The sequence below is a fragment of the Sorex fumeus genome, unplaced genomic scaffold, assembly GCF_029834395.1.
Source record: "Sorex fumeus unplaced genomic scaffold, SorFum_2.1 ptg000024l, whole genome shotgun sequence".
Classification (NCBI taxonomy): Eukaryota; Metazoa; Chordata; class Mammalia; order Eulipotyphla; family Soricidae; genus Sorex; species Sorex fumeus.
The window spans coordinates 8,907,501-8,932,957 of NW_026606081.1; the positions used below are offsets into that span (position 1 = coordinate 8,907,501).

At 45.0% G+C, this 25,457-nt stretch overlaps 1 protein-coding gene across 4 annotated transcripts in view; it reads left to right on the forward strand.

The window, feature by feature from the left end:
• The window catches only part of MTUS1 (microtubule associated scaffold protein 1), a 131,253-nt gene extending 105,800 nt beyond the window's left edge, over positions 1-25,453 (forward strand). For all 4 annotated transcript variants that reach the window (XM_056114062.1, XM_056114063.1, XM_056114064.1 and 1 more), the window contains 7 exons: positions 8,058-8,272; positions 8,914-9,019; positions 12,003-12,076; positions 12,207-12,302; positions 16,389-16,505; positions 21,343-21,440; positions 23,034-25,453. In XM_056114062.1, coding sequence (XP_055970037.1) covers positions 8,058-8,272; positions 8,914-9,019; positions 12,003-12,076; positions 12,207-12,302; positions 16,389-16,505; positions 21,343-21,440; positions 23,034-23,247 — 920 coding nt within the window. In that variant the 3' untranslated portion in view covers positions 23,248-25,453. The remainder of the gene's footprint in view (positions 1-8,057; positions 8,273-8,913; positions 9,020-12,002; positions 12,077-12,206; positions 12,303-16,388; positions 16,506-21,342; positions 21,441-23,033) is intronic.
• Positions 25,454-25,457: the final 4 nt, after the last annotated feature.

A 25,457-nucleotide genomic window follows, 5' to 3' on the forward strand; every position in this document is an offset into this window, starting at 1 on the left:
CCAAGGATCCCAGTATCCCTCCCACCCTCCATCCCCCCATGCCTCTGTGGCAGGGCATTCCCTTTTGTTCTCTCTCTCCTGTTGGGTGTTGTGGTTTGTAAAAGAGTTAAGCCTTATTTTCAGGGAGAAATGTTGGATGATTTACTTTCCATTGATCACTTTGTATATAAGACGATGTTGCGTGGTGGTTTGGAATAAAAGTCCTGGTTCCTGCATGCCCGAGCTATGCTTGTAGAGGCTCATGGTCACCGGGTTCCATCTGGAGAAGTCGGGATGTGGCATCTACCCTATCTGGGACTTCCTGGTGATCTCGGCTCTGTTTGGGACCTGGAGCATTCTCCGGGAGCTATGGAGCCTCCCAGCTGCCTTTCATCTCTCTGTAGTACTTTTTTGTTCCTGTCTTGTTCACCCTGTGTCTCCATGATTCATCTTTGTTTCATTTCTGTGTGCTCTGACTATGTATGCTTGGAATTATATCCAGAACTTTTCCATAACATTTGTTGTCTCCACCCTGGTCATGAGTGACTGGGGGTGCAGTGGGATTACTCTTACCTACTTCCATGCAGTCGGGAAGCAGGGCTTTCCTTATCCATCCCTTCCCAGAGTTTTAATCCAATCTTCCTGACAGCCCAGCCCTTTTCTTCCTGAACAATCCTCAGTGTCTCCTCATTCCAGCCCATTTCTTACCAGTGCTCTGTGGTGGTGTTTGATGCCATTATTAAGTCACATGCTCCCCTCTTCTCCAGCCAACAGCTGACCCCCACAGCTTCTCCATCTCTCCCCATGTGAATGGGTCTGTTTTCTAATGTCATTGAATCCCTCCTTCCTCAGTGCCCAGCTCTGGCTGCTGCTCATGTTAAACTACACCTCCCCCCCCCCACGCCCTTACCCCCATTTTCTCACCTGGCATGTATATTCAGTGGTTTCCCAGCAGGTATCCTTGGTTCCAGACCTACTTCTCTTCTCTCCACATGCTATCAGGACACTATAATAAATGTCATATGTGTCCTCTATTACAGGGATTTGTGAAACACTTGGAATTTTTGACATGGTTGATTTTGAATTAATTTTTGACCATTTTGCTTTCAGAACCCTTTTACCATTGTTAATTTTGGGGGGGGGGCAGGGGGAACCTCTGTTACTCTCGATAATCAGCCATCCACCATTTAAGAAGCCAGGCTCTACTGGACATTTGCAACTAACACAAGTAACTCCATTTTGGTTCATAGATAAAACCCCAAAGCATCCCCTAGTCTCCACATGTGATTTCCCTGTGGGATTCCCCAGATGCGCTTTGTGTCCCCAGGTTCGTTCAGCTCTCCGCTTCCTCCAAGGGATGCATTGCCCTCTCTGCCTTTCCTCTTTCTGCCACTTGCATGCCTTTTCTGAATCTAAGCTAAAATTCCTTGTCTTTAGTTGAGTTATGCCCAGATCTCTCAAGCAAGTTCATTGCGCCTTCGAAGAGTTTACTGGTGAGGACAGTCACTCAGGGAAGCCCAGTTCATTTTCATGATTTACCAATGCTCACTGTTGACATACGTATTTTTCAGCAGTTTAAAAATTAAAGCGAACTATGGTTTTATTTGGAAACATATTGTGGGATGATCCCTGTTAATCGGCATATCGTCTTGAAAGTGTCAGCCCTTAAAATAAATTATAGTTCAGTTTTTTGTTTATGTTTTTGCGGTGGGGGCAGCATATCCCATGCAGTGCTCAGGAGGCCTGGAGGACCCTCACAAAACCCACCAGTAGTTCATGTGAGGACCCAAGGATGAGATGGCAGAGATACCTGGGCTGCCAGCCAGTGCTCTGGGGCCTTGGAGATTGAGCCCACAACAGCTGCATTGCAACACTCTCCCTTGCGCCCTACAAATAATTCGCCTCTTACATAGGGAAGGAGCGATAGCACAGCGGGTAGGGCGTTCGCCTTACAAGCAGCCAACATGGCCGACCCGAGTTCGATTCCTCCGCCCCTCTCGGAGAGCCCGGCAAGCTACCGAGAGTATTCGATATGCCAGACACAGTAACAACAAAGTCTCCAATGGAGACGTTACTGGGCCCGCTCGAGCAAATTGACGATCAATGGGAGGGCCTTTACCTTTACATAGGGAATAAGTGTGTCATGTTGGTTCCTTGTAGTGTGAATCGAACTGTAGTAGAGAGCCAATTATGATCTTTTGGGGATTCCCATTGTTTCTTGCTAAAAATTAATGGAATTACACTTTTTTCATGTAAATGAAGAGAAAACTCTTGTATTTGTGGGGAAGAGGAAGATTTGGGCCACACCTAGTGGTGCTCAGGGGTTACTCCTGACTGCTCAGGGATCATCACTCCTGGTGGGGCTCAGGGAATCCCATGAGGTGCTGGGGATGGAACTGAGGTCAGCCACATGAAGACAAGCATCCTAACCCCTGCACCAGCTCTCTGCTCTGAGAAAGATGTTTTATTGAGGACTCCCTGTTTCCTAATCACAGTGATAAAACTCTGCATTTCCTGGTTTGGAATTTATTTGTTTTTCTTTTTTTTCTTTTTGGGTCACACCTGGCGATGCAAAGGGGTTACTCCTGGCTCTGCACTTAGGAGTTACTCCTGGCGGTGACCATATGGGATGTTGGGAATCAAACCCGGGTCGGCCACGTGCAAGGCAAAACGCCCTACCCACTGTGCTATCTCTCCAGCCACTGGAATGTATTTGTCTTAATGATGCTTTCAAATTAAGTGACATAGAGCCAAACAGAAAGCAAAACACCTTAGAAGAACTTTGCATAGTGAGTAAAAAAAAAATTTGGTAAAACCAAGAGGTTGGGAAATCCTTTTAAATAAGCGCTAGTTTGCATTGATCATGACTTTGGAAATGTCACGTCAAAATGTTTCACTCGTGTCAAAATCTGAGGAGTGTTGTTGGATTTAAACTGTCTTACCAGAGAAAAGTGACTTGACTCTGTCAAAAGCAGCATGTAAACTGTCTCATCAACACTGGCCTGGTGTCTATGAGTGTCAGGCTATCTTACACCTTATGGAATGTGTTAATTCCTTCACCCTTTTAGTTTGGTGTACAGTTGTGGCTTAACAAGGCTGCATATTTAAAGTACTTTTCAAATGCCACAGTGAAATCTCCTTGGGGTTGCAGAATTCCAGATGTGGTTTTTACAGTGAGCTTGAATTTTTAAAAATCTACTCTAAAAACCAACCATGGCCAGACTGCAGAGGTCTTTATCTGCGTCGGTTTGAAAAATGGAGTTCGCAAGCCATCCTGAGCTAGGGAGAAAAAAGGCCCAGGTCTGAGGCTTCACCGGGGATGCAAACAGTTCTCAGGAAGAAAAGGGCAAATGCTGAGTAGACAAATGTTTGTGTGCACCATGCAAAAGCTGTGGCACACAAGAGGACTCTTAACAGCCGTGGCTGTGGCTCTGTCCCTCACCTGGGTCACATTAGATGGTGTTATCTAAGGCGATGGCTCTCTTCCTGGAATAGGTTCTCCATTGAAATTCTTCTAAGCAATTAAGGGAAAGGTCACAGTTCTTCCTTGAGTCCTTTGGTCAAGACTCTGTCCCTCTCTCCCTCTCCCCCTCTCTGCCCGCCTCTCTTACTGAAAGGGTATCATGCATATCACTTTACCCTTTTTACAGGACACAGTTCTTGTCCATGTGACCATTTCCCACTCTCGTTGTCATTGCATAGAAGACTCTTTAAACGCATTCGAATTTTTAAAAACGCATTAGGATTTTTGTAACGATTCACCTCACACCCATTGCATGCTTCACTATAGTCTGACACATAGCGACTTCCCTTTGTGTTTCTGTTGGGGGTCCACACCCAGTAGAGCACAGGAGCTACTTACTTACCTTGATACTCTGGGGTCCTTCACAGCAGTGCTGGGAGGAAAACATGAGGTTTTGAGGATCGCACCCCAACTTGTGGTGAAGCGGTGAAGCATGCACACTGGCCCTCTGTGCCGTATTGCAGACCCCTTGTCAGCTTTTTTTTAAAAAGTGGAGTTACAGGGACTGGAGCGATAGCACAGCATGTAGGGCATTTGCCTTGCATGCGGCCTGACCTGGGTTCAATTCCCAGCATCCCATATGGTCCCCCGAGCATGGTCAGGAGTAATTTCTGAGTGCATGAACCAGGAGTAACCCCTGTGCATCGCAGAGTGTGACCCAAAAAGAAAAAAAGGGGGGGATGTACAGCACACAGTGAGAAAATGTATCTTAGGATGAAATGCTTTCTCTTTTCCTTTCCTTAAAAAAAAAAAAACTTTAAACTGTAGAATATTCTGAAATTTACAGAAAAGGAACAAACATAGTATACAGTTCTTTTATATTATTTACCTGCTTCCCAAATACTTTTTCCTGTAAAAATGGTAAAAGGGACTAATATCTCCAGTTAGAAACTGAGGAAATGGATCTTTGGAAAATGTCAGTAATTTGCTGAGATCACATAGGTAAAATGACTGAGATAGGAACCTAAGTTTTCTGACTTTTTCTACTAAAACATTTTTTTATGTTCCTAATAATGGAGCTATATTTTGGTTTTCTCATGATGCATACTACTCTGATGAAAAAAATAAGAAGACTCTGTGTCTTTTTCAAAAGAATATTGACCAGTTAGTGTAAAGCTTAAGGAATTTTTTTCCCCTATAAACAGTATAATTTATCAATCCCAAAAGGAAATTCATCCCTTCAAGATGGAAATTGTAAAACTCTGGCCTCGGCCTCATAGAAAAGTCATCCAGGGCTAATCAGGCAAAGGCTCTCCTTGGGGGGCCCCTAAAGGACTCGGCTGAACCCACTTCTGGTTTCGGAGGATATATTTGGCTCTGACATTGGACCTTTCTAGATGTCATCCAGATAATTAAAGCAAAAATTTCAAACAAGTTCGCAGCTTCTCTGGAAATGTTTTCCCCTTGCTCCGTCTTTTGTTTTTTAACGTGTCAGAATGCGTAGGATGCCACCCGCCTGGAATTCTCAGGCCTGGCTCATCCCAGATTGAAAATGTGGATTTCATCTTGAGGTTTTGTGCCCATCTTGTGAATTAATTTTTCTCTCTCCTCCTCTCTTTTCCTTTGAAAGCTCTGTATCTCATTTTCAGGCTGGGGTTGTGGGGGTGGGTTGTGCAGCCCGTCAGTGTGTATGTGCCAGGGTTATGGTCTGTCATTCCACAGGCTCGATCCTAGTAACCTTAGACATGCTGGTAAGAAGTTGCCTGGTGGAATGACCAGGACATAGGGGCCGTTCTGACTGCATCTTGTGCACTTTTTATCTCAGCACTGGTTCCTTGAAAACGGTCCCGCTTAAGCCCCTTGCTTCCTTAGTCCACATACTGAAAATGTGTATGCTCTATTCTGGCTTGGGTGTTTTTGGAAACTGACTAGAATTCTGGGGAATAATCCAGGAAGATACCGGACTGAGGAGGGGACTCTGGAGTCTGTTCACCCTGTACTGACAAAGGCAGAGTTCATAAACTGAAACCACAGGACAACCCCCACCCTTTCCTCCCCCCCGCCCCACGTGCGACTCCCTTTCCCCTCCACACATAAACACACGTATGTGCACAGAAGTTAGGAGCACTCTGGAACCCTTGGTACATTTACATATGTGTCCTGTTTTAAAGTAAAATTAACTTACGTGTCTTTCTGCCAAATAATGTTTCCTTGGGGGGCCCAGACTATTTAATTCAAAACAAAGTCACTGGTGCGAGGGATATTTCAGCCCAGCTGTTCTCCACACAGCACCCTGTGGCTGTAAACAGTGCAAAAGGTCTGTGTGCAGCTGCAGGCTGATGTCACTGTCTGGGGCTGCGCCTGTGCTTGGCCTGTTGCAATAACAACAGTCATACACTCGTCCCCCAGCGGACCCCTTTTCTCCTGTTCCCCGTCCTCCCTTCACTCCCCCTCTCCCTCACTCATAGTGGCTTCCCAAAATTTAACACTCTTCCAGCCTTTTTTTTTAAAAAAAAAAAAAACATGTATGCCTTATTTTCAGCACCAGGGATCCAAACTATGTCCGTAGCCCTTAGCTTTTCCATCCCCAAACAGAGAAAATGCCCTATTCACTGGCTAGTGCGAGTGGATGCTCATATACCCTCTTTGCTTTTAAATTCTGGAGCGCCCTGATTATCATTTCAAACAGACAATTGAGATTTTCTTTCTCTCCAGTACCTGGTGCCAGAGGCATCTGGGCGAAGTTTGGAAAGAGCACAAGTCGTGGGTATAGGCAGAATTCCAGTCCACACAGCTCACTGTACTGAGTCTCTCTCTTCCCCCGCACTCAGGACTGGCGGGTAAACTGTTCGGGCACTTTCTCTTTAGTCATGCTTTGAGTAGTCACTCACACTTGTGTGAGAATTAGCTAACGTGTGTGGGAGGCCCATCTGGTGCCAGTGACCAAGTACTAGTGTTTGTTTGAAAGATTGGCTCCTCTTAAATAAATACTTGTGGGTTTATCTGAATTTTAAGGATTCTTTTTAGCAGATACTTATTATTTCCATATGGCTCATTTTCCCTCAGAAACGATACGGATATGCACTCAAGAGACTGTATTGGGCTAAGGTGCTTGCCTTGCATGCAGCTGACCCTTGGTTCACTTCTCTGGTACCACAGTTATCCTGAGTACCACTGGGAGTTGCCCAAAGCAAACCCCCTCAGAACCTCCGCCCCCCCACACCCGCTTGCCAAAATACTATTATGTGACCAGTATTTTTGCTGCCAAGTGACATATTTCCCTATAAAACAAGTCTGCATTGCTACCATAAATTCCTGCCGGGAACCAGCCAGTTTTGTGTGACTGATAGAATCATCGCAGATTCCAATTCTCTTCTGTGCTTTAAAACAATACTTTCCCCCCACAAGTCCTGAAACTTTTGTTCTGAACCCAAGAGATGTTAAGATTAATTTTGTATGCTTAGCACTACCCACGGGCATTTTGGGTTGTGAAGAAAATGCACCCTCCCCCCCAAACACGGTGCCCTCCAGTCACCTTTGTTTGACACTGAGAAAGGGGAGGGGTGGAGAAATCCAAAGCGAAACATCCTGCAAGATAACAGAGACCTACCAGAATTTATTATAGTGCATGTAGATTGTGTGTTTTCATGCTAGTTCTGCAATGCAGTGCTAGTGGTTGTATTTTTGTTTGTGCTGGTGAAGGGGAAGGATCCTTTGATTTTAAATCATGTTTATCAGATAACGGGGGGGGGGGGGGGGGGGGGGGGGAAGGTAACTTTTCTGTACTATTGCTTTAAAAAAAAAAATTCCCCCTAAAGTTTTTGTGTTCTAGTGATTTGTATTCAGTATATTCTAATATTTTGTTTTTATTACTGTATTTCCCATCTAAACTGAACTCAGTTCAAATTAAGCTGAACCTTAAAATCCCTCTCCTTTATCAGGCTGATATCTGAGCTCATGCAGTATCTTTGTTTCGCCTTTACTGACTGGCTGTACTTAGAGAGATTTCAGCCAATCAAAACCTCTCCTCCTCCTTAGAGAGGCTTCAACCAATCAAAGCCTCTCCTCCTTATGGCCCCTTGTTGATTAGTCACCATCTGAAGGGTAATAATCTTAACTTGAAAGATTCACTCTTCTCAAATACTTAGCTTCTTTACTGGGTGCTAAACGATTTCGTTTTTGTTTGTTGTTTTATCTGTAACAATCATTGACTCTTACTCCATTTTATTGTTCACATCCATACTGTCAACCTTTGAAAACCTAGTCACTGAGATCATTTTGTAATCCGGTGGGTAGGGCACTTGCCTTACTCTGGACCCACCCAGAGTTTGATCCTGACAAACCATGGGGCCCTCCAGCCTCACCAGGAGTGATCCCTGAGTGCAGAGCCCAGAGTAATCCCTGAGCAACTCTAGGTGTGGCCCCAAAACAAACAAACAAACAAACCAAAAAAAGGATTTAAAAACCTGTCACTGTAAACTAAGATGGTGCTAGGTTTATGCTTCCAGAGTCCTCACAGCTGTTTGGGAAGGTTATGAGTTAAGAACATTTTAACAAGTCAAAAAAAGGTCTTTGTTCACTCCCCCTTCTTTAAAAAAAAAAAATCTCTTTTCAGTCACTGCTTCAACCACCTGTGAGAAATTGGAAAAGGCTAGAAATGAGTTGCAGATCACCTATGAAGGATTTGTCCAGAAGCTCAACCAGCAGCACCAGACAGACCTAACGGAGCTCGAGAATCGGCTTAAGGAATTCTATACCCAGGAGTGTGAAAAACTTCAGAACATTTACATTGAAGAAGCAGAGAAGTATAAAACTCAGTTGCAAGAGCAGGTGAGTGTTTTTGGAAACCAAGCATATTCTTGGTGGTGGCTTCTTATGTTTTCCACTTAGGATCAGGACCATGTATATGCACTGAAGAAAGGAAGAGAAGAAAAAAATAGAGAAAATTAAGAGCAAACTTCTATCCTTCTGCCTAGAAATAATTTCTTTGTCAGCCAGTCTAGAGTTGGACTGCTGAAGCCATTGGTGTGAACTTCTGATTTTTTTTTAATGTGCTCATTTAAAAATCTATGTGTTTTCACCTAGTGATGTGTCACAAATCGTTCTTTAACTTCCTTGCTCCATTGTAAACTTGCCTTTCCATGTTGCGGATATTACAAAGTGCCCATTCTGTGGCAGACACAGGCTAGGGGGGTGACAGGTGGAACTTACGTAGTCTTATCACAGCCACACAGACTTTCAGGCCTCCCCCATGGACTTGGCCATCCCTGGCTATGAAGTACAGTGCGTGGGGAGGGTGCCTGTGTGCGGCCCTAATCAGGGCTGCGGTGGGGAGTTGGCAGTGGCACCCCCAAGGTGGGGATTCCTCGTGTGTGCTAGGTGACCTGTAGACATACGTGTCCAGTCTCCTATTGTTGCTGTTATTCAGCTCAGAGCTTTGGGTTTTGATGTGGCTTTGTTTCCCCTTCTAGTTTGACAGCTTGAAGACCGCTCATGAAACTGCTAAGTTGGAAACTGAAGCTAGCCACTCGGAGAAAGTAGAGTTGCTCAAGGTGGCCTATGAAGCCTCAATTTCAGGCAAGAATATTTTGTTTTGAAAGGGAGGAGGGAAGGTTAACCTTGTAGGGTTCAGGGGCTTTACTTGGTTCTACTGCTGGGGCTTGGAGGTATCACTTTCGGGGTACTCAGGGAATTGTGCCGCGGATTGAAGCAGGGCCCCCTGCATGTAGGGGGCATTTTGAGCTCTCTCTTTGGCCTCAACATTTTCATTTTTTTCTTTTTTTTCTTTTGATTTCTTTTCTTTCCATTCTTTTCATCTCTTTTCTTTTCCTATTTAATTAGAATAAAATCCAATGGAATAGCATGAAAGGCTCAAAATGGAAGAATTCATAATTTTTTTATTTATTTCTTTTAAATAGTGAGACATCATGAGGTACAGTTGCAGACTTACACATTTTTGTGCTTGGGTTTCAATTATACAATGATCAAATACCCATTCCTCCACCAGTGCCCATTTCCCACCACCACGGGTCCCAGTATCCCTCCCACCCCCCATCTGCCCCATCCCACCCTGCCTCTGTGGCAGGGCATTCCCTTTTGATCTCTATCTCTTATTGGGTGTTGTGGTTTGCAAAAGAGGCATTGAGTGGCAATCATGTTTAGTCCAGAGTCTACTTTCCGCATGCTTCTCCCATCCTGGGAGGATCCTCCCAACACCTTTATTTGGTGCTCCCTTCTCTATCTGAGCTCCCTTTTCCCCTAGCATGTGTGGTTGGCCTCCAAGCCATGGAGTAAAATTCCTGGTACAATTCTCAGCCATTCTTGGGTGTTAGTCTCCTATTTTGTTACTTTATGTTCCCCAGATGAATGCAATCTTTCTATGTCTATCCCTTTCTTTCTGAGTCAAGGAATCCATAATTTTGCTTTCTCTGTTATATTTCTACGTGCTCTGTTGGGGCACTTTTGGTTTCTTTTTGTATTGTTCTTTGATAGCTGTAGCCCTTGCCCTTAAGGAGGAAAATAATGGTTATAAATGTCAGCCTTCTTAAGAAGTAAAATGCGGGGGCTGGAGCGATAATACAGCGGGTAGGGCATTTGCCTTGCACACGGTCAGCCCGGGTTCAATTCCTAGCATCCCATATGGTCCCCCAAGCACCACCAGGAATAATCCCTATGCATCACCGGGTGTGACCCAAAAAGCAAAAGAAAAAAAAAAGAAAAAGAAGTAAAATACATTTGGGGGGAGGGGTGCGGGGAGCAGAGAGATAGTGCAGGTTCCTTCGGGTTCAGTTCCCTGCACCACATATATTTTCCTGAGCCCACCAGAGGCAATCCCTTAATGTAGAGCCAGGAGGAAGCCCTGAATAGAGCTAGGTGTGGCCCCCAAACCATTCATTAATTAAAATTAAAATGCAAGGTTTTGAGGGGGGTGACAAGGCTACTCCCCACAGTGCTCAGAGGCTATTAGTGACTCTCTGCTTAGGAGTCATCTCTGCCAGCGCTCGGAGAACTATAAATATATATAGTGCCAGGGATTTAAACCAGGGTCAGTTATCTGCACAGCGAGCACCTTACCTCCTATACTCCCTCTGACCCATACAACACACCTTAAAGAACTTAAGGCCTTTGGGGTACAGGAGCACATCTCCACTCCTGGGCCTAGGAGGTAGAAGGTGCCAGTGTTTGCTGGTCTTGGGAAAGGGCCCTTGCTGAAGTCTCTTGCTCACCAACTCCACCAAGAAATACAGATGACACTTGGGTACAACAGGAGTCCTTTTTTTTTTTCTAAATGATTTGATCATGTTCTGAAAGAGCGTAAGTCGAAGGACAGGCTAAGAACCCTTTGTTTCAGAACAGAAGGTGTTGCCTACCCCCATGATCTCACAAGAAGCACAAGGCATGTGCTTAGAATGGGCCATGTGTCCTTTGGCCTTTCTCATCAAAAATGGATCTGCGTGGAGTCAGGGGAGATAATATGTAAAAGCAATATGTAAAAGCTGCTGGCCCAGGACATACTATTTGTGTCTGTCCTGCTAGAGATGGGTTTAATTTCAAACTTCATTCAGCTTATGCAAAAAGAGCCTATGTCAAAAAGAGCTCCACCCCAGGAATGTGAAGACCATGCTCGAAGCTGCCCCTGAGAGGGACACTGCCCCCATGGTCTGGTGGCTGCTGTGGGCCTTGGTGGGTCTTGTAAGATGAGGTTACCTGACCTGCACCCCTCCTGGGGTCCATTAGAATAGAGTTTCTCAACCTGTTTCCAATTGTGACCCTTCTGACCTTGCTTGCTTCCTGTGACCCTCCCATCCTACAAGTTTCTCTCTCCCCCCCCCCACCACCCTTGGAATGTTCTGGGGGCCCATCTGGGATCAAAAGTTGAAAAATGATGCATTAAGTAAAAGTAAAAGTAAAGGCCCTCCCGTTGATCATTGATTTGCTCGAGCGGGCCCAGTAACGTCTCCATTGGAGACTTTGTTGTTACTGTGTCTGGCATATCGAATACGTCATGGGGAGCTTGCCAGGCTCTGCCGTGCGGGTGAGATACTCTCAGTAGCTTGCCGGGCTCTCCAAGAGGGGCGGAGGAATCGAACTCGGGTCGGCCTTGTTGGCTGCGTGCAAGGCAAACGCCCTACCGCTGTGCTATCGCTCCAGCCGCATTAGAGTACTAAATTGATATCAAAACTAACTATACACACTGCTTCATAATCAGCTCTCACTCTGTGCTTTAACAACTGTAGATATGATTATGGGCTGGAGCGATAGCACAGCAGGTAGGGCATTTGCCTTGCATGTGGCTGACGTGGGCCGACCCCAGTTCGATTCCTCAGCCCCTCTCGGAGAGCCTGGCAAGCTGCAGAGAGTATCACCCCCGCACAGCAGAGCCTGGCAAGCTACCTGTGGCATAATCAATATGCCAAAAACAGTAACAACAAGACTCACAATAGAGACGTTACTGGTGCCCACTCGAGCAAATCGATGAACAATGGGAGGACAGTGCTACAGATATGATTATGGCAATCTTCCTGGATACTATTGCCTCAAAACAATTCCTTCTTTCCAGAAATCAAGAAGAGTCACGAAGTGGAAAAGAAGTCACTGGAGGATTTGCTCTCTGATAAGCAGGAATCATTAGAGGTAGGTAAATCTCAACACCAAAAGAGAAAAAAGAAAATCATTCTGGAGGTTTGTGTGGTCTGTGGACGGCTCTGGGTTTGCTACATTTCTGGTTCTGCTTATTAACGTATTTCCACATGTTGTGTTTTAGAAACAAATCAATGATTTGAAGAGTGAAAATGATGCTTTAAATGAAAAGTTAAAATTAGAAGAACAAAAAAGGATATCACAAGAGAAAGCAAACGTTGTAAGTTGTGCTTGTGCATCACCATTAAATGTTTCTTTTGCCCAGAAGCCTATTAAGTATTGATGTGTTAGAAAATATGGGGAATATTTTTCGCAGTTCTCAGTGCTATTTTTAAGTTGTCTAAAATAGCTTCCTTATTTACTTCATTTAAAATTCTTAAAAACTGACAAGCAGATGAAGTCCAACATATTGTGAGGGGTTTAATGCGACAGCACTGGTGGAGAGATGTTGGAACACTATCGCTGAAACCTGATCATGATCAGTTTTGTAACTCTGTATCTCATACTGATTCAATAAAAAAAAGGGGGGGAGGAAATAGAAAGCTGGGGGAAAATAAATATATCTGAAGAGTTGGGGGAAAGAATATAATGCTACAGGAAAACAGAGATACTGTTATTAAGAATCACAAGGTTTGGGGCTAGAGAGTTATTACAGTGGGTAAGGCACTTCCTTCACATGGCTAACCTGGGTTTCACACACACACACACACACACACCTGCCAGCATCCTATTTGGTCCCCAGAGCATCACCAGGAGTGATTCTTGAATGCAGATCCAGGAGTAACCCCTGAGCATCTCCAGGTGTGACCCCAAAACTGATAATAATCACAAGGGTTTGTTTGGGGCTGCACCTTCAGTGATGCTGGGGACCTGCTGTTGGCACTGGGGTGGGGCTAGTGGGTGGGACAGAAGGGGAATAGGTGCGCCCTCTTGTGATGGAGGGGGTCACACAATGCCAGGATCAGCTGCAGGTAGGGAAGGCACCTCAGTCCCTCTACTAACTCTCCACTCCTTGGGATCAAAGTTTTCTATGAAAAGTGTCCCCCCTTTTTTGTTTAACTGTTATCCTGAGATAATTTATGCACTATAAGTCTTCACCCTCTTAAAATGTAGACAAGTCAGTGTTTTATAAGTATTAACAGGAGAATGTGCACTGGCCAAAGGATTTAATCTGAAAACTCTTACGACTTTAACTACTGCATACAGGGTTTCTTTTTAATCTGAACCCTCTGTAGACGACTAACTCAGTGAGCAGCCTGTGTGTGGTGTTGCTGCTTCTGGGCATTTCATGTAACTGGAATCTTGCAGTAGTGGTCTCTTTAGGCTACTTTCTCCTAGCTTTTGTGTACGGAGTATTATAGGCGTGTTACAGTGTGCATGGATAGGCCTTTTTCCCCTTTTTATGACTGGGATATTATGTCATGATGATAATAATATTCACTCTTGAAAAACAAATTTTCTGTATCAGTTTGATACTAGGAGTGACCCCCAGGCACAGAGCCTAGAGTATTCCCCAGAACCACTGGGTGTGGCCCAAAACAACAAAAGAAACACAAATTTCTCTTATAAGCTTAACATCCTCTTGCAGCTTGCATCTTCACTCCTTTTAAAAAAGTTACTTCTGCTTCTCCTCATCACAGTGCCCTGGTATTGCCCTTTTGACACTCTCAAAGCACAGAGATGGAGAGATAGCTCAAAGGGCTAGACTGCCTGCTTTGTGTGCAGGAGACCAGGATTTCATCCCCGACACCACCAGCTCCCTAGGAGACACAGGGAGCAACAACCTTGAATGTAGTCAAGTGTGACCCCTGAGCACTGCCAGGTGTGGCACTCCACATCCCTCCCCCCCCGAAAAAAAAGACAAGAAAACAAAGTCAAAGTACATGTGTGACTCTCTCTTGACTAAATCCTTTGCCTCCTGTTACTGATCTCTACATAGTTAAGTTTAAGGGAGAGATAATCAATGAAAGAAATGTCATAGCTAAATTTTCTTCTGGAAGAGTCTCAGACATTCATTGATATCAAGAAAAATACAGGCTTTGGTATAGGGTATAACCCTGTTGAGGGTTCTGGGAGAGGATGGGGAGACCCAGCAGTGCCAGGGCCTACTCCTGGCTCTGTGCTCAGGAGTGACCCCTAGTGGTGCTTGGAGAACTGTGTGTGGTGTCAGAGGTCCAAACAAGGCCTTAATGGCTGAACCATATCTCACCCCAGGGAGCAGATTTCAAAGAGCGCTCAGGTATTTTGGAAGCTTTTGAAAAACTAAAATGAAGACATATTGAGGAAGGCAAAAATTTAAAATTCCCTGGCATCTAAACATGCCAAGGTTGTGTCAAGAAAAGCACCTATACAGAAAAGAGAAAGGGATACATAGGAGAAAAGTACTACGAGGAATACTGAGATAAACTGTAAACGCCTTACTCTTTCAAGTTGATAGAATAAATTATGCCATTTCCTTTTAACAGAAAATAAGATCGGATTCGGTGTCTTCAGTGCAAATAGTCAGATATGTATATATATATATATATATATATATATATATATGAAATTACGAAACTTAGGAAATTTTTAGAAGCGCCTTTGAGTCAAAGGTTTCATTAACCACTGCTCAGGAAGGTAGTTTTGATGATCCACATGAAATTCGCTCATCAAGCATCAAATCTGTCACTCCTGTGTGGTCCATTTGTATTATACATTTTAGATAGTTTCTTGACGCTTACACAGTGCATATACACACAGAATACTCCTCAGAAGTCTACTCAGATAGCTGCCCTGTGATGCTCTCGGGATTGATTTTCCCTTGTGTCACGTTTATTTCGGAGGGAATTTTATTCTGTTTTTCTTTTAGGCCCTGTGGTTTACATACTGTCAGCGATAGTCTCTCATGATAACGCAGTCCAGCACTACATCTTACTCCCTCCACCATTGTCCAGTGTCCCTTCCCTTCTGTTCTCCCACCCCCAACCCCTGTGGTAATTCCTCTGCTATATTTCTTTATATTCCATATATGAGATAGATCATTCTGTATCTGTTCCTTCTGACTGACTTGACTTAGGATGACACTCCAGATCCACCCACACCGGATCCACCATATGATTTCACCTTTTCTTACAGCCGAGTGCATACCATTGTGTATATGCCCTGTTGTTTCTTTATCCACTCATCTGTTCTCGACACATTGGCTGTTTCCAGATTTGGGATATTGTGAATAGTGATGCAATGAACATAGTAGTGCAAGTATCTTTTCTAACTAGAGTTTTGGGGTCCTATTGGGAGGAAATTTAGAATCACAGGTTCTATATACCTTATAGATCTCAGGGAGTCAGTAAATAAAAGATAGGAGCATTACCACTGAAGTATATATACCACTATAGCAAGGCAACATAGCCCCATTGTAAGAGAAAACTCCAGACATCTTGGGATATAGTTATCCCAACACAATTTTCTGTTTTCTATAAAATGCACTGTCTCATCATAAGAGAACTGACCACATAATTGAATTTGGGGAAGGAGTTTGAAAGGGAGGAGCATTGGGGTCCTTGGAAGAAGGAGGTGAGTACACTGGTGATGGGTGTGATTTCAGAATTATGTTCATGAGAAACCATTTTGAGCTGTATTTTAAAACATAGAACATCAACCAATTAAATTTTTTAAATATATCTTTACTTTGATTAGAGAAAACTCTCATTTGCCCTTCCCCCTCCTCCACCAGAAAAGGCTAGTAATTGCCTAATCTGAAACAGCCAGAGATCTGTTTCTTATTGTGACCAGTGATTTTTCTCCTCTTTCCATAAAAGTTTTCTAAGCTGCCAATACTTTACCCATATAAAGTTACTGCTACTGCTTAGTGAATATTTTTCAAAAGTGAAATGTTTTATTTCATTCTTCTGAATTTAAATTTCTGTTAACCCTTCTTTTTCACTTGTTTTCTTTTGGGAAAATGGTACTGGATGGTACCAGTCTCTTGCTGTTTGCTTGTTTAGTTTCTACATCTAATCTAAAATTCTTTACATTAAAAATTGGGCTGGAGCGATAGCACAGCGGGTAGGGCGCTCGCCTTGCATGCGGCCAACATGGCCGACCCGAGTTCGATTCCTCCGCCCCTCTCGGAGAGCCCGGCAAGCTACCGAGAGTATTCGATATGCCAGACACAGTAACAACAAAGTCTCCAATGGAGACGTTACTGGGCCCGCTCGAGCAAATCGACGATCAACGGGAGGGCCTTTACCTTTACCTTTACCTAAAAATTGGTTGGTGATTATGTGAGATGATCACTCAGCACTATGTTCTTTTTTGTCATTTCCAGAAAAACCCTCAGATCATGTACCTGGAGCAAGAGTTAGAAAGCTTGAAAGCTGTGTTAGAGATCAAGAATGAGAAGTTGCATCAACAGGACATCAAGCTAATGAAAATGGAGAAAGTGGTAGGTACTTTTCTTTGCCTGGACAAAACAGGACAAGGAATGTGGGCTAGACGCTGTGAGCATGAACTGTGGAATTACTTGAATTACTTGACTTAATTGCTACCTGAAGACATTCTGTAACATACAAGGGCTAATAGAGGTTGCATTTTATTTCCTATCTTTGCTTGAGACTTATTCATTGCTGCTTTCTAGAATATTCATTTCAAGGAGCTTGAAAATCATTCTATTCTTGGGAAAAACTAGAGCAAATGAGGCTCCATTTCAGTGATCTGTTGCTCTTTCCCTGAAAAATGATCTTATTGTGTAGTGCAGAAATTAGTAATTTGTGGCTGGAGCAATAGCACAGCAGGTAGGGCGTTTGCCTTGCACATGGCTGACCTAGGTTCAATTCCCAACATCCCATATGGTCCCTGAGCACTTCCAGGAGTAATTCCTTAGTGCAGAGCCAGGGGTAACCCCTGTGTATCTCCAGGTGTGAACCAAAAAAGAAAAATCAGTAATTTACTGTACCAACCATCATTTGGTGGATTTCTTAAGTTGGAAAACATTGGATCTGTAACTTCATCTCATGAAGCAACTCTGGTTTGCTATTTTATCTCTTCATCTTGCTTCTTGTGTGAATGCAGTGAGTTGTGCTTTAGTAAATGAACCCCAGTTGGGCAAATACCCATCATCATGAGAAGCTACACACACAGCTTCCTCCAAGGCCTGGTGTGACTGTGGGACACGTCTACCCAGAAGCATGTGTCTGGGCAGTGTGCTGCACAGTCAGTGTGAATCCGGGCGTTGCCCTGGCACTACACATAGTAGACAGGATTGCGGCCAGATGGGCAGGGCTTGGCAAGACAGGCCAGTGCTGGGTTTTCAGGCCCTTCTTCCCTAATCAGGGTGACTCATTGTTGAGTAAGCACCTCATTCAGACCCAGCGGAGCCCTCAATGGTGGCAACTTGATGGCATTGTTTGCTTGTCTGTGTCTTAGCGGTGACTTGGTTCCATGTTCTTTGAGAGACTCCTCTACTGTGGAAAAGAAGAACTAAGCTCCCATATGGATCTTGGGCATTTGAATTATCGGGACATTTTGGATTTGTAAAGAAAATAAAATAACTGGTGGTTGGCCCATGGGCCCAACCTGCTATCTGTACCATACTGTGCCAAAGGTTATCCTGTTGTATTAGTCTAAAACAGCAATCTCGCCATCAGGGTGACTCAGGTCATTCTTTTAATAATCCGTTCCTCCATATGCCATTCATGCATCATAACTTTTACCAAGAAGAGAAATAAAATCATGTTCAGAGGGAACAGACTGCCATAAACCTATAAAAACAAATCAACTATTACTACACACATTTTCATTTTTGCTGAACCATAAATATTTATTGTCTGTCACACCCAAGAGATATCATGCCATTAGTCAACCTGCAGGCATTTTACGGCCAAGTGAGGGGGTTAATGTGATGACAGATAAATCCAGTGTCCCCTGACTCCCCTTACTTATTTGTAAGCTCTGGGTCTTTGTCAAAAATAAGACACTTAGAAAGTAAGACAGCTTTCTCACTAAAAGCTGTATTGGAAAATTGACATGCCTAATACTAGCTCTATGACCAGGGTTCCTCTTACAAGATGAGGACTTGAACAAGGTAATTGTTGTTGAAGGGGTCAGGGGACAGAAAGGTCTCTCTCTCAGCTGCTCATGCAGCGCTGGGGACGAAATCAGGACTCCGTGTGCAGAGGATGTGGTTAGCCCTTTGAGCCATCTCCCTGCCCCGAGATAATATTTTAGGTTCAATCACTGCCCGGTTACCTAGTCTAGATCGGCCCACCTCAGGTTTTATCTTAAATCCCTTTACAATTATTGGAAATTTCCAATGTTCCCTTTTTTGTGGAATCAAGTCTTTTCCTCGCCCCATCGGTGAGCAGGTTGTTTCTCCCAATTGGCTTGTCCCAAGCATTTTTAGATGTAGCCCTGTCCTCATGTTGTTCAACCATTTGCTCGAGCGAGCACTAGTAACGTCTCCATTGTGAGACTTGTTGTTACTGTTTTTGGCATACCAAATAAGCCACCGGGAGCTTGCCAGGCTCTGCTGTGGGGGCAAGGTACTCTCGGTAGTTTGCCGGGCTCTCCAAGAGGAGCAGCGGAATTGAACCTGGGTCGGCCGCATGCAAGGCAAATGCCCTACCTGCTGTTCTATTGCTCCAGCCCACAATAATTGTACCAAATATAAAATAAGTAGTAGTGTTAGATATAGCTCCTAAACAGAGGATCAATGACTACTTTGGTTTGGGTTTGGGGGAGAGGGTTTGGTTCAGGGGTCACATCCTGTGGTGCTCATGACTTACTCCTGGCTCTCTACTCAGGGATCACATGGGGTGCTGGGGATTAAGCCCAGGACAGCCACATGCAAGACCCTTCCCACTTAACTATGGCTCTGGCTCCTCTGTACTCCCTCCCCATTGCCACATTTCCCTTCCAGTTTTTTATTTATTTATATTTTTTTGCAGTGATGTTTTTTGGGGAGGTGTGGCTTTGGAAGCATATTGGACAGTGTGCTCAGGGGCTTGGGGACCCGTATGGTGTCCGGTATCCAACCTGAGGCTCCCATATGTAAAGCATACACTCCTGCCTCTTCCCCCACCTTCCCACACTGAAGTTTACCCCACCATTCTTGTCATTCTTTTTTTTAACATTCTTGTCAATCATTCTACTGTGATTTTTAGTGTCTTTTTTTTTTAATTTTTATTAGTGAGACACCATGAGGTACAGTTGTAGTTTTACAAATTTTGTGCTTGGGTTTCAATTACACAATGATCAAATACCCATCCCTCCACCAGTGCCCATTTCCCACCACCACGGATCCCAGTATCCCTCCCACCCCCCATCCCACCCTGCCTCTGTGACAGGGCATTCCCCTCTGTTCTCTCTCTCCTTTTGGGTGTTGTGGTTTGCAAAAGAGGCATTGAGTGGCAATCATGTTTGCCTATAGTCTACTTTCAGCATTCTTCTCCCTCTAGTATATTAAAGCCAGTGGGCCTCCAAACTCAGAGCCAGCTATAGTGACAGAAGCTTAATACCAACCCAGGCATAACTTCAAGGTCGCCTCGTAAGCAGTTTCTAAAACCTTGCCCTTAGGAAGAGCAAGTGAGGGGACTGGAGCAATAGCACAGTGGGTAGGGCATCTGCCTCACATGCGACTGACCTGGGTTTGATTCCCAGCATCCCATATGGTCCCGTGAGCACCGCCAGGAGTAATTCCTGAGTACAGAGCCAAGAGTAACCCCTGTGCATCACCGGTGTGACCCAAAAAGCAAAAAAAAACAAAAAAAAAAAACTGGAAAGAGCAAGTGAGGGCATGGTGGGCCGTTCACCTGCCAAGGGAGTACAGAAATGTTGCCTGGGAATTTCATCCTTTAATCACTCAACAGATCAATTTGTTTTTCCTTAAATTGATCCTGGGCCACGTCAGCCAGAGAACACAGGGATCTCCCACTGAAGCGCCTAGAGAAAGGCCGCACTCAGCTGCGCTCTGTGCCTGCCACCTCGTGGGGTCCCTCAGAACTGAGTGCTGAAGAATAACTCAAAAACCTGGTTCAGGACCACCTTAAGCATTGCCAAGAGCAGGACCGTTGAGTTTTTGTCCAGTGTGGAGATTTGTTTTTGCAGTTGCGCAGTCGGAAGTAGTAGTGAGGCTGAGAACCACAGACCATATTAGCCACAGGGCTTGATCTGCCCCCTCTGAAATTAAAGAGGGACATTGGAGCTGGAACCTCGAATGCCCACCTGTAAGTCTGTTATCTGAAACTTTGTAAATCATGGGCCTAAATAAAATTAATTTTACAATGATAGTACATTAAAAGAGGCACAGTCCAGAGGGTTGTCCCAATGCGCAGGGGCCTTTCTTGGATTCCTGAGAACGGGTTGACTTGGAACATCTTGGCCACCCCCCAGGGCGGGTCAGCACTCAAATGCCAGGCATACATGTGTCAGGGTAATACCTACCCTGCTTCAGTTCCAGGCATCAACCACAGTGATGATGATGATGATGAGAGTGATAATAAAGAGGTAATGATATCTCGACCCTCTGTCTTGCCACATTAGGCTCTTTTGTGCAGTGTTGGTAAATATCTATTTCAATACACTAGTAAGTTTTACATAAATATCTATTCAGTATACTCAAGCTTCAGATAGGACCAGGGAGATGGCCCAAAGGGCTGAGCACTACCAGGAATTGGGACACAAAAATTTAAAAAATAACCAAAAAGGAGGACCTTTGGACTGGAGCAATAGTAAGTAGATAATTAGTATTAGTATAGTATTAGGAGGTAGTTACATAGTGGGTGAGGCACTTGCCCAACGTGCACTCAATCACCAGCACCACATGTGGTTCCCCAAGTATCACCATACCTCCTGTGCAAAGCTAGGAGTAAACCCTAAGCATAGCTAGATGTGTCCCAAAAGCATAACAAAAACATGGGGCTGGAGCATAGCGGGTAGGGCATTTGCCTTGCATACAGCCGACCAGGGTTCATTCCCAGCATCCCATACGGTCCCCCAAGCATCGCCAGGAGTAGTTCCTGAGTACGTGAGCCAGGAATAATACCTGTGCATCGCCGAATGTGACCCAAAAAGCAAAATAAATAAGCATAACAAAAACAAACAAAATCAAGATCACTCTGGTGGTGCAGTTGGTGCTGGAACATTGAATGCCCATGACAGCTATTTTATGAACAACTTTGTAAAACCATGGTGATTAAATGAAAAAAAAAAATCAAATCAAAGGCAGGTGTTTCTGAGTATGTAACTTTTTAACAGTAAATCGTGGTTTTTCTGTTTACTCCAAGGTGGACAACAATACAGCATTGGTTGACAAATTGAAACGATTCCAGCAGGAGAATGAGGAATTGAAAGCTCGGATGGATAAGCACATGGCAATTTCAAGGTAAAAACAAAACAGTCCTCATTTTTGTGAGTTTCTCCCTCTCAGGACCCTTCTAGAGCAGTGCTTTCTTCTCACACTCCACCCCATGCCTGTTGGAAATGGAACTGAAGCATCTGATTAAAGGTGCTTATTATGGGGCCCATAGAGACAGTACAGCAGGTAAGGCTCTTGTCTTGCACATGGTAACTCAGGTCTGATCATCGGCACCTGGATGGCCCCCTGAGTTCTGATGGGTGTGGGTGTGGCCCAAAAACAAAAAGCAAAGTGTTCATATTTTTATCTAAAAATATTGGAATGCTTCATGCTCTTACTAGCTTGTCCCAGACCAACTCCAAGACTTGGGTGGGGGGCCAGCCTCTCTCAACCTCCCCCCAACTTTCTGACGCTAGAAATGTTTTCAGAGTAAGAACATCTCAAGATCCAAGAGGAAAGTGGCATGCATAAGACAGAGAGAGTATCTAGAAACCCCTCCTCAACCTGCCCCCACATGCATCCGTTTCTTTATTCAAACACATGCTATGGGGGCTGGAGTGATAGCACAACCAATAGGGCATTTGCCTTGCATTTGGCTGACCTGAGTTCGATTCTCAGCATCCCATATGGCCAGGGGTAATTCCTGAGTGCAGAGCCAGGAGTAACCCCTATGCCAGGTGTATTCCCCGGGAATGTTGCCCGGGAGTATTGCTGGGTTATTCATTTTTTCATTTCATCATCCTGTTATTAGTCGATTGCCTCGAGCAGGCCCCAGTAACGTCTCTTTCATCCTAGCCCTGAGATTATATTCAAGGCTCTTTAGGAGAATGAGACCCATCATTGTTACTGGTATTTGGCATATTTGGTACGCCACGGGGAGTTTGCCAGACTCTGCCCTGTGGGCAGGCTACATTCGATAGCCTGCAAGTTTGTCCAAAGTAGGAATGAAATAATAAGATGTCATAAAAAACATGTTCTGATAAGATGTTGCGCAGCCACGAATGTGGCCGCGCGGTTCCGGGAGCTGGATTTTATAATCCCTGAGTCTTGGCCGTTGATGGGATTACACGGCGCCAGGGGGCCAGGTGGTGGGTGTGACCCCCGCCTACTGGAATTTGGAGGATCTGGGTGGAGGATGCTCGACTCCAATCCAAGTAGGCTTGGAGATCTTGGCCCCGGAACCCACGTGGATTTGTCCCTCTGCCAGTACCTTCATGTGTGTGGAGAGTGGTCTCAGCATGGTGGTGGCTGGTCCTGGAGGTCTTCGGCTGCCGGAGCCCTGGTCAGGGCGGGGAGGAAAGCTCAACCCGCTCCCCTCCAAGGGGCCCTGGCGAGGAACAGTGTAATCCCATTGCCGGGTGTGACCCAAAAAGAAAAAAAATCAAGCCATTCTCTGTGTGTGTGGGGGGGGGGGAAGGGTCAGGGGGCGGGGGGGTAGGGCATGGTCTCTGCTCACCAGGTCCCTCTGCCAGGCAAGTGCAGGCCAGACTCCCTCTTATTCCCAAGGCACGGGCTGGCTCACAGTTTCTAACTACCCAGACAATGTTTTTTCCCGGCGTTTTTCTGTGTGGGCTGTCACCCATGACCCCGCCATGGATTCTGACATTCTCCTGTCTTTAGGCAACTTTCCACCGAGCAGGCGGTACTGCAGGAGTCCCTGGAGAAGGAATCCAAAGTCAACAAGCGCCTCTCCATGGAGAACGAGGAGCTACTGTGGAAGCTGCACAACGGGGACCTGTGCAGCCCCAAGAGATCCCCCACGTCCACCGCTATCCCCTTCCAGTCGCCAAGGAACTCGGGCTCCTTCCCCAGCCCCAGCGTCTCGCCCAGATGACACTTTCTCCACGCTGGGAGACTGTCGGGAGAGCCACGGGCCCAGGTCCTGAGGACTGCCGGGAGCAGCGCTTCCTGAGCTGATGTGTAAATCCATGAACTGGAACGGCACCCCCCCCACCCTACCCCCAACACCCCCCAGGAGACTGGCACTCGGTCCCAGAGACTCCTCCCCTCCCCCCACCTACCCCCAAAGATTTCGCACAAAGCACTTAAAAGAACGAGAGGATCTTGTTCGGTTGCCTTTTTCACCTAAGCGTAAGGGGGAAAAACCTCTCAGGGGCCCATTAAGATAAAGATTTCCGACCCTTTCTAATGTTCCTCATTACACACACCTTCTTATGATTTCTGTTTTGGTCTGGTTGGGTCTGCATGCGTGAAATGGGTGTGCGAGTGTCTTGTGAGGATTCGGGGTCGAAAGCTCTGGACATGTGCTAATCAGATTTCGTCACAGATGCATTGCCTCCCAAAGCCACAGAAGCGACCGCCCGCTCTGCTCCGCCCGTGGACAGGAGCAGGCGAGGGTGTGACAGGAAAACTTTGACCTGTTCGTGTCTAGACATTCTCTGTAGCTTTCGGAGGTCAGTTGCTGGCAGTTTTTCAGTGTTTGGCCCTGTCCGTTGCAACGAGCTTTTTCCCTGTACATTTTTAACTCATCCATGTAAGCTTAACATTACACTATGTAAACCTAATATTGCACCACATTCTCAGGCGATGAGCAAAAACGTAGAACCCTAATTTTTCTACAGATCTGTATAGAGAAAATGGCAGTACCAGTGGATTGTATCTGCCTTATTTTTTACCTTGATCTCAGTTGCCCTCACAAATATGAACTGTCTTCTCCTCTGCCATCACCCTAATCTCTCTCTTCCACCCCTCATCCAAAGCCACAGAAGCAAACCTTCTACCTCCTGCCTGTTTTTCTCGGGGACTAGGCGAAGGATCAGCTCATCTTCGGGGTGCTGCAGCAGCCACTTGCCAAAGAATCGAAAACCTCGGTCTGACAGCACAAATCTTGTGGAAACCACAAAGAGGCTAACGAAAGAGTGTGATTGGCTAGTGGAACTGAGGAAGGTGGGACTCAGCGCTTCCTGATGAGTAGAAGCACCTTCATCAAACCGTCTGGGGAGATGAGGCTAGGGATCTGGGTACCCTTTGAGAAATCCCCCCTCCTACGTGGCCAGCCCCAAGTGGAACTGTGGCCCATGCAACTCTCCTCCAACCTGCAACTCATTTTTTTTTTCTTCAAAGCCTATCATTTGCTCTTCAAGCCCTTGTTCTCTTCTGAACATGTATTTCACTTGTCGATTTTGGGGGATTTACCTTTTGGTTTGGGTTTTCTGGTTTTGGAGGCATTTTGTTGTTGTTGATTTTGCTTTTTGGCTCATTTACTTCTACTCTAGAGAGGTGTTCTTCCTTGAACACATTTTCTTTCCTCTCATGTCTTTATAAGCAAGTTTTTTTAGCAAAATTACCTTGTTTCACTTAAAAAAAAAAAAAAGCTTGCTACTTTCTCCCAATTCTGATACTTCGGGGGAGGTGGAAGGAAGGACTGTGGCTTTTTCTCCCTCTCCTGCACGTGTCCACATCGTCATGTCAGTATTTACTAATCTGAGCTGTTTGCTGTCTAAATTCCCCTATACTAAGAACAGGTTCGGGATGCCGAAGGTGGGTATTCACGTCATCATTTCCATGTCTTCTACAAAGCGAGATGATATTCATGATGCATTTTTTTTAATTAGTGATTGTGTCTGAGTCTTTAAAGCTTCAGTAGTTTTATTATCTATGATGGAACCTTCCATGTTTGCTTCTAATCATATGGGAATGTAGATTCACTGCCACCTCCTGGATTTCTCTCTGCTCATGTCAGGAGTCAAAGCTGGCTTGACCATTCCCCTGCTGCACTTGGTAAATTTCACTGTTCCCTGCTGACCTCCAGGTCCGAAGGGTGACTGGAGAAATCAATCTCACAATTAGAGTTAACTGTCTTTAGAGACTGGGAGATAACAGGAGAGAAGATAGGAATCAAAACAGAGAACTTTGATTTTTTTTTCAAACCAAATGTTTTATGTAGGGTGCAAAATGTCGGCACGTCATAAAAATATGGATGTGTAAACAGCTGTAGTTGTGCTCAGTTTGTAGTGCTGGAAAGTGTATTTACTTTGATCAAATAAAGAATGCTGGAATATTTCATTTAAGAGTTGTAACCTC